The sequence below is a fragment of the Arctopsyche grandis genome, chromosome 5 (assembly GCF_051622035.1).
Source record: "Arctopsyche grandis isolate Sample6627 chromosome 5, ASM5162203v2, whole genome shotgun sequence".
NCBI lineage: Eukaryota > Metazoa > Arthropoda > Insecta > Trichoptera > Hydropsychidae > Arctopsyche > Arctopsyche grandis.
This window is the reverse complement of record NC_135359.1, coordinates 1,195,757-1,212,945: the sequence shown is the minus strand read 5'-3', so window position 1 is coordinate 1,212,945 and position 17,189 is coordinate 1,195,757. Positions and strand designations below refer to the sequence as shown.

General features: G+C 33.9%; 1 protein-coding gene across 1 annotated transcript in view; it reads right to left on the bottom strand.

Moving 5' to 3' along the window:
- Positions 1-1,486: 1,486 nt before the first annotated feature.
- The window catches only part of LOC143911816 (uncharacterized), a 73,686-nt gene continuing 57,983 nt past the window's right edge, over positions 1,487-17,189 (bottom strand). Inside the window, exon 3 of the mRNA XM_077430870.1 lies at positions 1,487-2,405. Coding sequence (XP_077286996.1) covers positions 1,524-2,405 — 882 coding nt within the window. The 3' untranslated portion in view covers positions 1,487-1,523. The remainder of the gene's footprint in view (positions 2,406-17,189) is intronic.

The window sequence follows — 17,189 nt, the reverse complement described above, 5'->3', positions numbered from 1 at the left end:
ACATTTTAGACTGTTTCACGTGGTGGGATGTAATCAAATTTGACAATGTGTTGTTGATATGAGTCCGGATCTCTCTCTGGACACCGTGGCGCGTACACCTGACTATGGGGTTCTGCGTGTTAACGGTTTTATGGGGGGCCCCGGACTCGAACCGCGGTTTTTATTTATTATTTTATTGCCTCTGAGGAGACATTTATTATTTGTTGTTCGTTTTCACGCAGGCGCACTCCAAGCAGGTGAATGTACTGGTATGGGCGAATTCCTAACTTACACATCACACACTCGAGTTGAAGAGAAATCAAAACAAAATGTACAGGTATAAGGCAACAATTTTATTACACGAAAAATAATTTCGTCTACAATATTTCAACAACATTGTTATACAAAAGTATAAAGGAATACCAAAAAAAAAAAAAAATACACGAACAGAAAATTTGTTTTAACCCATTTTGTACTAAAATTCTTAAATAACTGGCACGTTTCACACTAAATAAATAATAACACGACGTCTGCATAATGGGTACATTTTTTTCATTATTATAAAAAAACTATATATTCTTTATTAGATTATTTGATAGAGCAGTCTAAGTTCAAATAACTAAGGAATAAACGTATCATTTTCATTCATATATTATTTTTTATCTATTCTAAGAAATAACAATAAAATAACTAGACATTGCAAAAATGAACGTTCATTATACATAAAACAGAGAGAGAAATAGAGAGAAAAATCCACGGTTTTATTTACTTTCGTGTAAACATTCGTAAATTTCGACCTTTAAATATCTAACTGTAATAATATTTGATTTGTAACAAATACATAACGTACGTAAATATTGAATGTTTACACGAGATCTTCAAAAAAACTTAAAAAAAAAACATCAAACTGGCCTTTACAGATTATACATATATAATGTGGATATATAAATATATTAATATATTTACAAAAAAAATAATAAAAACGCACTGGCATATCGTCCCAAATTTGAGCATTCTTTCCGATGAAAAAAATACACAATCCTAAAAAATTAATTTCTTATTCTACGTCTTAAAAGCTATAAGGATTCGAATGTTCCAATAAATAAGTTAAAATTTAATTACAACTGGATTTACACTGGCCAAAAAATTATATAAAAATATAATAATTCCATGGTAACAATTTCATTAGTATTTGTAGAGATTTTAATTTTTAATTCTGATTGATGCGGAATGTATATTAATACGATACAAAATTGAAACGATGAGATAACTTTGTAGTATTTTTGCATACATTTTCCATATATAATATATACAAATTTGAATACAAAAGTATATTCATTCTTATAAGTTGAGATAATATCAAAATTTGTTGTTTTTTAACACACATTATAGTAATAAATAAAAATATATTATTTTTACATTTCCATGAAATTCGTTTTATAAATAAACTGGCACTGGAACGAACAAGGCACGATTCACACAGTCATAAATGCTTTGATTTTTTTTTAATAACTGGCACTCATAATCACAGAAACGACGAGTCGTCAACCTGTTAAGGGTAGTTCTTCTGTCCTTTTGGAAACAAGCGTCAAGTCGAGTGGGGTTTTATGAACTTCAGACGCATCCTCGTCGTCCTTCAAGTCGATACTCAACTCTGGTTCGGAGTCCGAACAGTCTTCATTCTTTGCAGAACCTCTACACGTCAACGCGGACGATTTTATCGATAAGTCTATGGGTTGGTCTTGATCCATGGCCAAACCAGCTAGAGCTGGAGAACAAAGCATGAGGTCTCCACCTGTTCTAGAGGGCCAAGAGCTTAGAGGACCTGCAGGCACTGATCTGAGTGCCGGCAAAAATGGTCCACTGCGCGGTGAGAAACTAGCTATTGAGGAACTGCTTCCGTAAGGTGAAGAAGGTATGTTCAGGGTGATGTTAGGCGTTGATTTTCTTTTAGTAGCCTCTTTGGGCTTGTGGTTGTTGTTTGAAAAGAAGTCTTTGTCGCTGAGTGGTGACGAAGTCGGTCTAATGAAGCTCAAAGCACTTGCACTCCTCGAACTGTTGTCGTCTTCTGGATCCGCAGATGACGCTCCGGAGTCTGAAGGGGTTACACTTCGTCTCGGCTCTTCTTGAGTTTTGCTATTAGTTTTGTAATAGCCGGCTAAGGCTGCTGCTGGCATGAGAGCCGGTGGTAGTAAAGGATAGAGCGGTGGTGATTTTTGCTGCTGTTCCTGCAGGAGACAATGAATTTTGAACCAATTAGACCTGCGTCCATATCGAGAGCCACTTTTTGACATGCCGACAAGTAAGCACTTGCGAAGGCGACATGCTTTACAGGCAGTGCGATTCTTCTTGTTGATGACACACTCCCCGTTGTTTTTACACTCGGATATTGAGCTCAGGTTGTTGTAAGTCCTCCCGAAGAACGACTGAAACAATAAAATTAAGCATATGTCAGTATATGTACTAAAATTTGACAATCAATTTGTAGTTTGATTTGGTCGTCCACCAAAATGAAGATTAATGCTTTTTAAGATGAATGATCACATGGAAAAACTTAATTTCAAGTAGATATAACTATACGTGAATATGTATTTAAATCTGTTGCTGTAATGTAGAAAAGATAATCTACGTCTTCCGCGAATCGGATACAATTTTCGCTTTTGAAACTTCACGTTCGTGTTTGCTCGTGCTCGTGTTTAAATTGGTGTTATTAATACATTTAAATGTATGTAATATTGCGGACATAATTCGTGTGATTATATAGCGTGTGAAATTTTTAATGACCAGTTTAGTACGCTCCCATACATTACACTATTAGCATCGTAATATTTTTTAATGTGATCAATTTGAGAGCGTTACGAAAAAAAAATGTATCAGTCGAAAAAACTCACGCACAGTCGAAGACTTCATTATATCGCATCATATTATATAATCAATATGTGCAACGCATAGATATGTATATAAAAATCGAAGCATTTGAGCTTTCATATAGGTTCTTAGAAATATGCGTAGAATTTCATAAAAGTGTTCTAATATCACAATAACTAATTGGAACACGCCGATTGAATAAATTAATGTCATTTTTGGCATTCTACGGTACGGTACACAGGTGAATTTATGCACATCTCATAATTAGATTATCTGCGGTTTGGTTTTGAAATAACATCAATTTTTCAAGCGGCTCGCGTTCCGATCAAAGAAAGAACGTTTCTCACCCACAGAAGCGGGTTCTTTAATCGCCTAATATACGAGAGCGTGGTGCGAGGTATCGCTTAAAATTCAAATATTATCGAAAGATTTACATAAAATATACCCAACTGGAATAATAATACCGCACCATAAGCACTCCATAAAAGAAAATTTCGATCGAACGTTTATAAATGTTGATTCTGTATAGAAAACTATTTAATTATTACGCTATCAATGTTACGTGGAATTCTTTAGGGTCGTTTTCGTATAATGCGATTAAAAATATCGACATTTTCCGTTTGGAAAATGTGGGCAAAAGCTCGTGCGGCGAATGGAAGTTCTTTACGATATCACTTACGACCGGATAAAAAAAGATTAGTTATATCTTTCGGTCAACTTTAATGGTGATGTACCAAAAGAGACCGCGCCGTTTAATTACCATAACAAAAGTCGATCCTCCGAATTTACTAGTTCTAATGTTCGGTTGCATTTAGTGTGTTATATTCGTAATATATCTTATAAAAAGAAAAGGCGTTCTGGCATTAAGTGGCCCGTTCCATAATTAATCTGCATATTTCGACGTAATCGTTTTGACCAACGCGCGTTACTAATGTTGTATTTCGATTATAATAATTTAAATAGGGATAGCTTTTGGAACGCATAGTGGACTTTTCAAAAATGAAACTGTCATATAAATACAGTTGAATTTCTTTTAGTGCTATTGTAGAAGAACATAAACTTCTATAATACCTATGTATGTACAATGTATGTATGTGCATCTAAGAGCATCTGAATTTCTAATTCCAAAATCCACCATGTGCATAAATAGTTAACAACTAAAAATAAATATCCTTAAGGTTTTGTTATAAGATATACCTATAGATATGTATAAACTATGAGAATTATTAGGTTGATAATTATCATACTTCCGATATTCAGATATTATAATATTTTTTTGATTATACATAGATACACATATGATGCTGAGAACCTCTCAGGAAGTGACATCTGAGAAGCAAAATTCAGTTTTATTTATCGATGTAATTTTTTAATTCAAATTTTCCTAATATAATCTATATTACGTGTACGTGCAACATTTCGATCACGTAAAACCTTCACGCTAGTAATATTTTGACACGCTACAAACATTTTTTCGCTTCGGATCGTGACGTGAAAAAAAATGCAAATATTTTTTTCTCATACGACGCGTCTTAAAGGTCTTCCACTACATTAATTTGTATCTACAGGTCTCGGTCGAGAGATAAAAAAATGATCGACATATCGGTTGTTCCCAAATAAAAAAATATCCTCACACACACACACAAATTAATACACAAAAAAAAAACAGAGTACAAAGTCTGAGAAATGTAACGAATCGAATCGTCTTCGCGCCTCGGGCTTATTTAGTCATGATTTATTAAAATTATATATTTCTTCCGCATTAATGGTCGATAATTGAATTGAATTTAATCGTCCCGTCTTCTTTAAGAGTTGATTTATAGTAGACAATTTATTCCTTCCTCGTTCCCATGTTAATTAAATTCAATCACTCGAATCAACATCCGAGCTTCGACACTCAAGTTACCATCTATTTAACACGTTCACAAGTCTATAGGTCAAACTTGTACGTACAGAACTAAAAACATGAAAAGTTTTGTATATCAAATTCACCGTTACATCCTTGTGCGAATTCCCATTTAAAAAATCACTTTCTAAGAACAATATCGATCAATCATTATTATGTTAAAAACCTCTTGTCATTACTAATGCAGATATAAAGATCAGTTGTGTTCGCATCGCAACGGCCCGAAGGGATTGTCGACTCATGTTCACGTCAATGTTGTTATTTCTCGCATAGTTTCAAATGCAACAGTAGACTAAGTCCATTTCGAATAAGCTCAAGTATAAAAATTCACATCGAAGAGTCGCCGGTGAAATTTCGTCTTATTATTCATTCAAGTCTTCGACTTGCAATTTGCCCTTGTCGCCGCTGGGCATCGTTTAACATCAGTCTGAGGACAGTTAAATCGAGTGTTAAAAAGGATTGCACAAAAGTGATAAACGACGGATCTCCGTTTTTATTTTTTATAGCGTATAATTTTCAACAGTATTCCCAGCAAACGACGCAAATTGAAAATTTTTATGTGATCAAGTTACTTGAACTTACATATAACGTTACTCTGAAATTACAGTAATAAACGTGTAATTTAAATAGTCAAATGCAACTGTATTTAAAAACAACATTAAGTTTTATTAGTATAAATTTTTTACTAAACATATTGTGTTTGCTTTTATCTATGTATAAGTCTACATATGTAGGTATATAAAATTAATGGATTTATACTCGTTGTTTTTCATTTGATTTGAATATAATCGGTATACATGAATAGTTAGATAAAATATTAATAAACATCACGATAATTATTTTTGTAATACAAAATAAATAGGATGTAAATAGGAGTTTATCAACTGTATTAATATTTTTTCAAACTTTCATAGTACAAATTTTATACACGTAGTACATATGCATGTACCTTACATGTTATGTACTACGTATTACATATATTTAATTTAATATTTAAAATAATAATAACAACAATAAAATGACCAGTGTGACCTGACAGGTTGCCCCAATGTATGATGTATCTTTCGTCCGCGAGTCGAACACCTCAGACTTTTCCAACATTCCACTAAAAAATTGGGATTCCAACCAATTGACAGATTCACTTCAATGTGAAATTCGCGTTTTCCATTAACGAATTTAATTTGAAAATGGGCTATCAATTTCGCGAGTGCGACATCCAACAGCGAAGCGACACTCGACAGCGGCCGAAAGACGAACGATCCCTCACCTCACGAGGATGTTCCCTTGTCCGTTTGATTAATTAGAGGTCACAAAGAGGCTCGTGTGCGACAATTGTAGCCAAACGTAAATTGTAAACGCCCCAGAGGTGTGATTTACAGCCGAGAGCTATTCTCGCCGTAGGAGGTGGCAATTAAAACGCGCGGAAGAAAGAACTCCGACGGGGTCAATAAGCCGGTCGTCGGTGGCTGTACACGGAGATAAATCTGTCCTTTTTTGCAATGGCCTCGCGTTATGTCACCGTAGAAGATGGCCGTTTCGAAACGACGGACCTACGTATATCCCCGTTGTACATAAATCTCGCGGTTGTTGCAGTTTTACATGACAGGGTGTGCGCTCTTTGCGTGCGCGAAACGGCGTTAGTCGTGTTCTCGCGCTAGATGTGACTTTAATATTAATTGATCGGTTTCGATTTGGGTTTGTCGGGTTTTTCCAAATGTTTTCGAGTTTCATTTCTACCGTTTTTTGGAATTTTGGATGTAAGTTTCCAGACCGAATTTTGACGTATGCTGAAAATCTGCGGATGAGTTGATTTGAAAGTAAGTTTCCTTAAAAGTTAAAAATACGATCAGTTATTAGTAGGGATTAATTAATATTTTTTGTGGGAAAACTAACTCTCATTTGACTAATCCTCAATTTTAAATAATAATCCTGAAACTATTCAATTTATGGGTGGTATCGCATTCGTCAAAGTAAGATTCCTGAACTCTGTAAATATTGTATTTTTATATATCTATTATATAATATACTAGTTGTTTACCTGGCTTCGCTCAGTATTTGTAATATAAACAGCTTAAACATGGCGAATCTAATAGTCAATATTCATTTGTTTTTTTATTAAATTTATTTGAATCGAAAAAAATATATCGCGAATCGTCGTAGAAACTTCAATTTTTTTCGGTGTTACCAACCAACATTACATATTTATATACATATTTGTATACATGTGCACTTATTGAATATTCAGCAAGTTCCTCTGGCACTCCCATACAGTGAGTTTCAGGAAATCATAATAGACTTGAAATTTATTATAATAGCATATTTTGATAAAGCTTATCCCAGATTTAATTATACAAAGGTGCCTCTGAAGGTTAATGCAAAATAATAGCATTTACATATTAAAGCGAAACTTTCAACACTCAAGAAACATTCAGAAACAAGTATTCATACTATTATAATAAGTGAATCAGTATACAATAACGATAACTGTTATCTCACTTGTACTAAACAATTCCATTACGCTGCCTCAGCCTAATTTAATTACGAGTGGGGTTCAAAGATGAAAAATTGAAAACGATGAGAATATCTGCAGTTTAAGCGAACCATAAATTGTGCACTGGCTCGTAATAAATGCAGATATCGTGCACTCGACATTGCAATTTAGCCTACCAATGAAAAGTCGCTAAATTTTTATTCGTGCGTATTTTTTAAATTCAGTTTTCGTTTTTAAAACGGCATCGTTTCGTTCGATCGAAGACCCGTGGTAATTGGCACAATCGTTATTACATTTTCGCAAACGCTCACGTAGGACACCACCGGCCATCAAGGGCCCCTCTCAGTACAAAATGGCCGGAATTACACTTAAGTGTGGGAACAACGAGCTCGAAATATGGCCGACGTGTCAAAAAGTCAACCAAAGTTCACCAACCAGGCATGAGAATATCACGAGAGCCGATAAAGGCGAACCTGCACAACCCTGGTCAACTCTTCCGTGTATAATTTGAACGTAACGAATTCGTTTCGAGTGTCGCGCTAATGTATGCGATTTGATTACAATCGAAATTCGCAACTTCGCGGTGTCCGATTTCATTCATTCATACATTACGACCTTGCGGTAATTTCGGTGAGCTTCGCAGACGTCGTAAAGCATCCGCCGCTGTCAAAAAAAGTCCGAACAAAAAAATTGGGGAAAATAAAACCTCGACGTGTCCTTCTTTAAAATTCAATACTCGTTGCCGCCGAGCGTTTCGTTTTCGCTTTTATTATATTATTTCGGTTTGGCGCGGGCTTTACGTGACACCGGCGTCCGGTGTCCCGTCATAAGGAGATAATTTACATGTTCAGCTGTGGGTTATTGTCTGAAGTGTGATGCGAGGACTTGATTAATGTTTCGTGAAAATTGATGGCTTTACGCTGAATGTATATAGTTTAAAAAAAAAACAGAAGAGGCTTGTAAAAGGAAACTCGCTCAAGAAATACAATCGGTAAATATTAGTTTACTGCTTATTGTGACTATAGATTGGATTATAAATGTAGCAGGATCATTTTTTGCAATCCTTTTTCAATAACATACAATCTCTATTGATGTGTAATTAAGTAAACATTTGAGTTACATCATCTTAAATAAATGACTTTGTGGCATAATGACAGACTCTTATTTTAAGATCATAAGATTGTCTCACACATCAAAAAAGTTTCTGATCTATTACTCTTATATGTATAGGTAAGGAAGTTTCTTTTCTATCCACCAAAATTTTATAATAATACCTCATTGAATAGTACAATTGCACAGATAGAAATACCGTCTTTATGATTGTACAGATGATTGCCCTGACTCTATCAGTACTTTTAGGAGATAATCTGTGGTTGATTCGCTGTCATTAATATTTACCAAGTTTTTATAATTTTTTGGTTTTTTTTTATATTACCATGCGGTTAATAGGAATTTAAATATTTTTAAAAAATATTTGTATCTTTTTATTTCACTCTATTTCTATTTTATTGTATTTTTATTCTGTATGTGTGCCATTATGCCATTATATAAAATAAAATAAAAATAAATAATAAAATAATGTTATCCAATGCACGTATGTAGTTTGGTTTAGTTTAACTTGTGAATATTTACTTTTTTTTTTAATTTAATTGTTAATTTACGTTCTACATTACGTCCTGTTTTAGCTGATGTACTTAGGGATGATTCAGGAAAGGATCTGGAAACAGCTCAAGTTTCGGATAGCTAGTAAAAGTAATTACATAGATATATAAAATTTTGTTCATATTTATGGATTTAAAATTTTACAAAGAACAAACAAAATAAACTTTCTGCTTCATACCACTCATTATTACATGTCAAAGTTTTGGCAAAATAAAATAGTTTTGAGAAAGACGGCAATACATAAAGATATTATTGAATATTGTCATATTTTTCTATCTATTAAAATACAAAGTTGGTGCTGCGAAATTATAAATTTTTAGCACTAATATCATTTTAAAGTATATCCTCAAAAAATCACAAATGTTATTACAATTATATGTTATAAATATAATTCAGATCAATTGCAGAACTAATTCAAAAAAGTTACAGAAGTTCATCATGTCTACGGATTCGCAAAATCAGACTAAGATGACAAATAACTTTCATGCCGTTACAGATGTGTGCGTCAGTTTTAAAAGCAATATCAGGTAAGTTAACAAGTTTGCGAGAGGCTTTTAAATGAAGTCGTCCTCTGACACTTGAGTTATGTACTTACGAGAATTACGAAACTTGCGAGCTTCCGTCGAGACTCATCTCGCACATTTTGCACAACGCATTGTTTACGGCGACGCGTTCCGCGAAATTGCTTTCGCGACTAAAAGGAAAATCGAGCTCCTCTTCTTCTTTATATTTCGTTATAATATAGATGGCTTTATGCCATCGCGTGGGTCGATAAGCCGCTTCTTTATTTATTCAGGCTAAATGGAGGCCGGATATCTGATCGAAAATTGCGCCAAAATGCGCCCCTCGCCAGTTCGAAAAATTAATCTGCACCTTTCACCCACCCACCCACCGATTAAGTCTCTCGGCGACCTTTGGTCCTCCACGTCGCGTTTACTTTTATTGTTGAAAATTTAATTTCGACACCGGTCGGTCGTCGCATTGATGAATTAATACGGTGCATTTTGTAATTGAATAAATACGCGAATGATTTACGCGATAAGTGCACACGCGCGCGCATATTCGTTGCGAAATAATGTGATGTAAAGAGCTCTCAAGAAAGTCCATAAGTACGTTGGAAAAATTATATCGCAGATGGTTCAAACTAACATATGAAAAGAGTCGTTTCATTGATGTAAGGCTTAATATCAATTCTGATTATAAATAAGAAAGTCATGCGTTGCACCGCGAATCGGATCCCAGATAATTCGCTAGATCGATAGGCATGGAGTAAACTCCATGGAACTATCTCTAAAATATTACCCACTACTACTGCAACTCGCGAAAGAGGATGTGATTCTGTGAATACTTCATTGAAAGTTATCTTTAAAGTCTCAAAGTAACCAACCTTTTCTTTGTAATCGTTAATTTTTCTTCACATGGTAAAGTCATGAAATATATCAAGGTAAATATGAAACTACATACTTAATTTTTTTTAGTGAAATTAAACATAGTTATTATTATCTAAATAGACTTCATACTTTGTACGTCTACATATTTGTTTATTTATTTAGTAGCAAATTGCTAGTCAATATGTAACAAATAACAAATGTAAAAAATAACTATAATATAACACAATTAACAAAACTATAATTTGTAATAGCCGTAACATAATATTATATAATGCCAAACATTGCATTGATTAAACTTCAAAATTGTTAAATATGTTTAATAATTGTTCAAAATAAATATAATTCAACAATATTTATTAAGACTTAATCCAAAATCAAATTGAAAATTGAGTGTGCATTTTATGTATGTACATATGTACATATATACATATATACAAGTAGATACTCTCAAGCACAATTTGATAGATCTATTGATCGAAAAATACACCTATAAACGGGTCGATATTCACATTACCCAACAAGTTATGTAGCATGTAGATATGTATGTATGTAAGTACATACTACATATGTACATGTGTATGTTAAATCATACGAAAAGCAATACAAAAAATCTCAAACAAATCGCACTTGTAATATTTTATTCAAATCGAATACCAAAGCTATCAATTTTGTTTCGGAAACTCGATCGTTCCTCGGCGAGATGCGTATCGATCAAAAACCGTTGCGAAAAAAAGCACCACACACTCTTATCAGATAGTTCCGACCATTATCAATTAATTACGCGATTTTTTAACGGGTCTTTAAAATTCAATTAGACGCCTAATACGTATCGAGATTATCGCTCGCGATACACACTCGTAAAGTACGAAAGATTAATTGTTTTGAATGTGTACTGGGCGTTTTTCACTATCGGTCCATCTGCGGATCGGCTTGGACCGAGACGAAGAAGAGGCGGTCTCTTTTGAGTTGGTCCACCTCGATCTGGTTCACACGGACACTCTTAAACTCATAAACCATAAAAGAGTCCAAACAAAAGCCTCCACGTCGAGATGGGCAATAAATCCTCAAAAAGCTCGCATAAATTAAAGTTACCGGACACGTGTCTCAGATGCGCACTAGCGCTACAAAGCACTATCATGAACATCTGGTACAACTAGAGCTTCATATAAATGACACTATTCATCTCTATTTATTGATACATTTTAGTGTATGATACAAGAAAAACTTTGAGAGACGCTGAAACATTTTTGAAAAGACAAATGGAATGGATATTGATGTCATCAGTAGGCTAAGTGTGTATATAAGTGCTAAAAACATGTGTATTAAATCGTAATCTGATCCCAATTATTCTTTAAATAACAAGAGAAATGAAATGTATACAAGAAGCCTTCTAGGAAATCAAAACGTCCGTCTATATTATATTTTCATTATAATGTGTCTTTAGTTCATTTTTATGTGATTCTATATTTGCATTTAAGTTCGTATTTGAATTCATCTAAATAAAATCAAATGAATTTCTTTTACACATGGACAACAATGTACATATTTTCATAAAATTTCAAATCATCTAGTAAACCAATAGTTGAGAAACCATGACGTTTATAAGTTCATTAGTCGCATGATCTATCAAAAGATAAGTGTTGGTTTATGTATGCAAAAAAATATAAATTTCCCAACGCAAAATACTAAATAATATGATCATGTAATCAAATTAAATGTATTTCAAAGAGCGATCAAGATTGATGAGTGATCAGAAAGTGAAGTTTTTCCAATCGCCATCGTAAATTATTCGTCTCGTGGACGGATAATACCCCTTTATATTCATTATATTTAATCTGTATCGTAAATAACGTCGTTTGCTTGATGATGGCACTAAAAATATAACTTTATAAAGTCGTCACGAAAGCACAATTCCCATATCGCGTTCCCATAATTCAAAATTAGCTATTTGCATCCGAGATTTATGACTATGAGGGACTCGGGCGCATCTTTAAAATTATGACAAACTGTCGACAGATTAGACCATTCTTCATACTGAATAAATAAAGCCTATGTAGAAGATGCGATTTAATTATTTTATTATTGTTTGAATTCAACACCGATCGAGATAATAAATGTGCAAGTGTGTAATGTGTTGCACGACTGTTTTCTCGTAGTTGCCAACACTCATTGGGACGAGATGCGAGATAAGCTCGTTTGGATCTCGCGATTACAGTCGTAATTTGTGTTCTCGACGAAGCCATAGAAACGTTTTGTCATATTTAGTATACGGAAAATGTATTAATTTGTACCATGTAGAATAGTTGCACTCTTATATCAAAAGATTTCCCATATCGACATCGAGAAAGCTGGACATTTTTTAAATAAATGGTAGTTACAAACCTATTTCATACACCTACATAATTATTTAGTTCTTTAATTGAGAATATTTAAAGGACAACGAAATACGTGATATTTTATTTGTCTGAATTCTTATTCTTACATATGATTTAACACGGTCTCCATACTTGCAGGAAAAATTTACACTTCAATCCTTCGAAATCATTACTCGGAAAAGTCCCGTTTTACAATACGATACGCTCACCGCCGCTTAATGCGATCACAACAATCGATAAATAATAGTCTTGACCGCATTTATGCGAAAATAATGAGCGTCAGACGATGCTCTTTGCTTATTGTTATTATTTTTTTTTCGTCCTCGATATTATAATACGCTTAAAGATCGTATTGAATTTCTCCCTGGTCGCGTTGACGGCTCACTCGCGTCGAGAATTTTCCTCCCCCTCGAGGCTATACTAATTTATACGTCCGAATATAACGTGTCCAATTAGTTTGTGAATATGTAATTCGAAAGCAAGTCTTCTGGTCTTGGAGATAGCCTTTTAGTAGCTACGATAGGTCCGTCTATAGAAGCTGTGTACACTAATTAAGGTTGCGCGCGCTGGCGTTAATTATCGCTCGCTCCCTTTGAATCGCAACGGAAAACACGTTTTATCGCTCGCTCGCAATAAACTAATGTGTAATTTTTTTGTTTATTTATTTATTTTTAATCATTGGGTACCTATGGAGGGCAAAACGGCGCCGCGGCAGTAGCGTCACACCTTCGCAAGATCGTATCTCAATTATTTCTCGTCGTAGTCAGCAGAAGCTATGCGTTAATTAGGCGACAAAAGGAAAAAAAAAACACATTTTCCGAAGTGTACACTTCAAGTGCGGTACAGTTAGGCAAACACGCTCGGTTTAATTGCACTTTTTGTTAGCGAGAATATCGGAATTTTCATCTAATTGTTCGCAAAATGACGGAACCCACGCTTAAATGTTTGCTGTCTCCATTTGGAGTCTAGCGATTGGAAGATTTTGAGGTCGATATTTTGTTGTATGTGTCAATTCATGCAACTCGTGTGTTCTAGATACAGTTTGGTTGCTTTTATTTAAAAAAATAAATCAAATTTTGCACAAACGTTACTTTCTTACACATGTGTGTATCTGCATACACATGTACACAAGAATTTAAATAGACGCATATTTTGACAATAAATTTAAGCTATGTATTCATATTTTTATTTGAAGCAGTTTCAACAATTATTATTGTTTTATTTTTGCTTATTGTAGATGTAAAATGTTTGATATTATGATTACGTAGTAAAATTGAAAAATCTTAGCTCGCTCTAAAAATATCAATCTACAGAAACTCTTCACCTCCAAAGCACCTTAACATTCTAAATATATAAAGACGTGGCAAAGAAGCGTCGATTTATAGTTTATGGGTGCGAAAATAAAATTAAAAGAAAAAAGCGAACACACTCTTAATAATAATTTATGGACAACGTTTTAGCACTTACGTAAAACGGTATCATGAGAATTTCAAACATAATCGCAATAAATTCAACACCCATTCACTTTCGAATCATTTATTTTTATATGGAGCAAGTTTACGCAACACTACCGGCGTCTTCTCGACAATCATCATCATCATCACCACCAGCATCATCAACTGGGCCATCTCGCTTCACCACTTAGCATACAGCCTTCACCGGAGAGACGTACTGTGTATAAAATACGCAGACTTTGGTGAGAGTAAATAAAGATCGTCGCTTTCGAACTCGATCAATTTGTAAGTTTGATCAAAATTGGTCGTTTTGAAACGCGCCTTGGTACATAATCGTAATGGCATTCAATATCAATTTTTCTTTTCATAACACGAGATAAAATTAATATAATATAATGATGATAATAATACTGCAAGAGTTGTGTATGTATGTGTTTGTAAAGGGGTCAGCGAGAGTTGTGAAGTGACATTGCATTTTAAAGATATCGAAACTCCTTACGAGGATTTGTAGTGGAAAGGGCAAGAGGACGATAAAAGGTTATCTTGGGCCATCTCTGTGCCTCACCGGCGCTTCTTATCTAACAGCAATCGTATCATTAGGCGATAGCGATTGTAACTTGGAGATGCTAAGACCAGATTAGCATTCGAGTTGCTCGGTCTCAGTGAAAACAAAAAAATTCCGAGCGAAATCCTTCGAACGTTTAAGACGCTTTTAATTGTTGGTGCAAAAATTATTCGATTACCGTTAAATCCTTTTACAACGACAAATCGTCTTTACATTTAAAAAATACCCTCTATTTTTAATTATAAAAAATTAATAATAAAAAATTATAATTATACAATTATTCAGATCTAAAATAATTGGTTAAGTAGCGTGTAAAGAAATCAAAAGTTTTAGTTATGTATAGTAATTGATTAAAACATTCGTTATCGAATAGATGGGTAAAAATAATAAATAAGCTCTAAAATACATGGAAAATAAGCTTCATTTCAAATTTTCTACCACCAATATTCAACCTACATATATCTAATATATACAAAAATTCAACTGGCATTTTATAAATCAGTTAATTGAATACGTTCAAAGATCACTTACGACTTGAAGTACTTTCTAAAAAAACAGTTGACCTTTCAAGCTTTTTGCATTTAAGAATCAAAGCTGCCATAAACTTTATTTAAATAACCCTCGGGTATCAAACTGTCATATTTAAAAAATACGTCAAACAGTTAAATTGCTATCGTTTATAATCAAATACACTTAATGGTTGATTTTATTAAAATATTATTTAGAATTTGACTTTAAAGATTGAGAGCGTTTGTATAACATTCATACATACACACATACCTACATATGCATATCTCACGTTTGTTTTTTGAGATCCACTATTTGGACAGTGGCTTCTTTCGCCCGTTTGAAAAATGCTTACGATTCTTTCCCAGACTCGTGCTGAGCCCGATCTGGCCCCGGGTAACAAACACCTTTATGGATCAATCAAATTGTAATCGCTTTACGACACAACTCGAATTTTGTTACAGCACGCATTTACAAGAAACTACTGGCTCGTTAGTTGCCTTTCTGCACGTCCGCGAGGGGAATTCATCAAGTTGTAAACAAATTATAAAGCCGTAGTACACTTTTCTTCGCTCGAGACTATTCGACAGAATAAAACGATTCCATTTCTGAGAACAGTCAGGTTTTCACACGTGTGAGAAATGCGTCTCAGCACCACCCACATAATGGACGCAATAATAATGAAATGTTCAAGGAAAAGTCGATTTGTTTGATGCTAAGCAAAGTGCAAAGGTTACAGACTATTGTGCGATCCAAATTAAGCGCACGTATTATATGGTATCAATGTTTAAATTCATTTTCGTTTCAATCAGTGATCGAATATGATTTTAAATATATAAAAAATTGTATTAGTATAGTTAAAAAATTTAATTCAACCGTTAACGCGAGAAAGCATATTATCTAACGCGCGTAATTAACGGCTGTCAGCGCACACGCGATAAATAAACATTGCATTTTTTTCCTCGTTTATTTCATTCGGCGAGGCGAAAACAAATCTTTACACTAAAGACCTATTAATTTGCATATTCAATTTTAAAATCGATAAACGCTATGCTCCACCTGGCAAAGTGATCGATTTACAAGTTATCTCTCTCGCTCGCTCGCCGTGTTCCAGCCATAAATTAAAACTAAACCACGTTTATTTTATTGCGTTAATGCGATCATTATTTTTTTTCTTCTTTTGAAAAAATAGAACAACCTAACCGTCTCTTCGACACGACGTTTATCCGCTTCTCAAATGTAAGATATTAATTGTTCGATTGGAGTGAAGCTCTTGTTAAGATGATATTTTAAACACGGGCCTATTGAATTCGAACGCCCAGTACATATAAGGTGGGCCAAAAGTAATCAACCAACTTAAATAATATACAATTCCAAATTGAAAACTAAAATACACATGAAGTAACACTTAAAACAAATAATATACATTGGAAATTTACATATAATAAGTTTATAGCAAAAATGCTAATATTGGAGATAAAAAAATTACCTTGAAAGTTTACCCAATTTTTTGGCTTAAAATTTATGTTTCAATTTAAATAAAAATGAAAAGCTTTGTAACAGAATGCGTAAAAAACGTATTTTTATTTAATTGTTCGTGTGAAAATCAGATGATGACTTTTGTGCCATCCGTTACAGTTGTATATTTTGCTATGGAGTGTTAAGAGGTTTTCACAGAAGCATCAGGCATCAATCAATTTAGACAACTCCTCATTTCGTACAAGAGCCGTGCTTTCCTGTGATTATGTTTTGGAAAGCCGATCGGTTGTCTTTAATTGCACTATCATTAAGTTAATACCGACTGAGAATTCACTAAAGAGATCACACGTCTTCTCGCGTACTATATGACAGTTCAAATTGAATATTTTTTGCCCGTCGTATAATTATCGGCGAGTATAATGGCCGAGTTTGAGTTATAAAAAAAAAAGTACATAGCAAAAAAAAAATAGAACACAGTTAGTCGAGATCGATACAAATGACTTATGACGGCG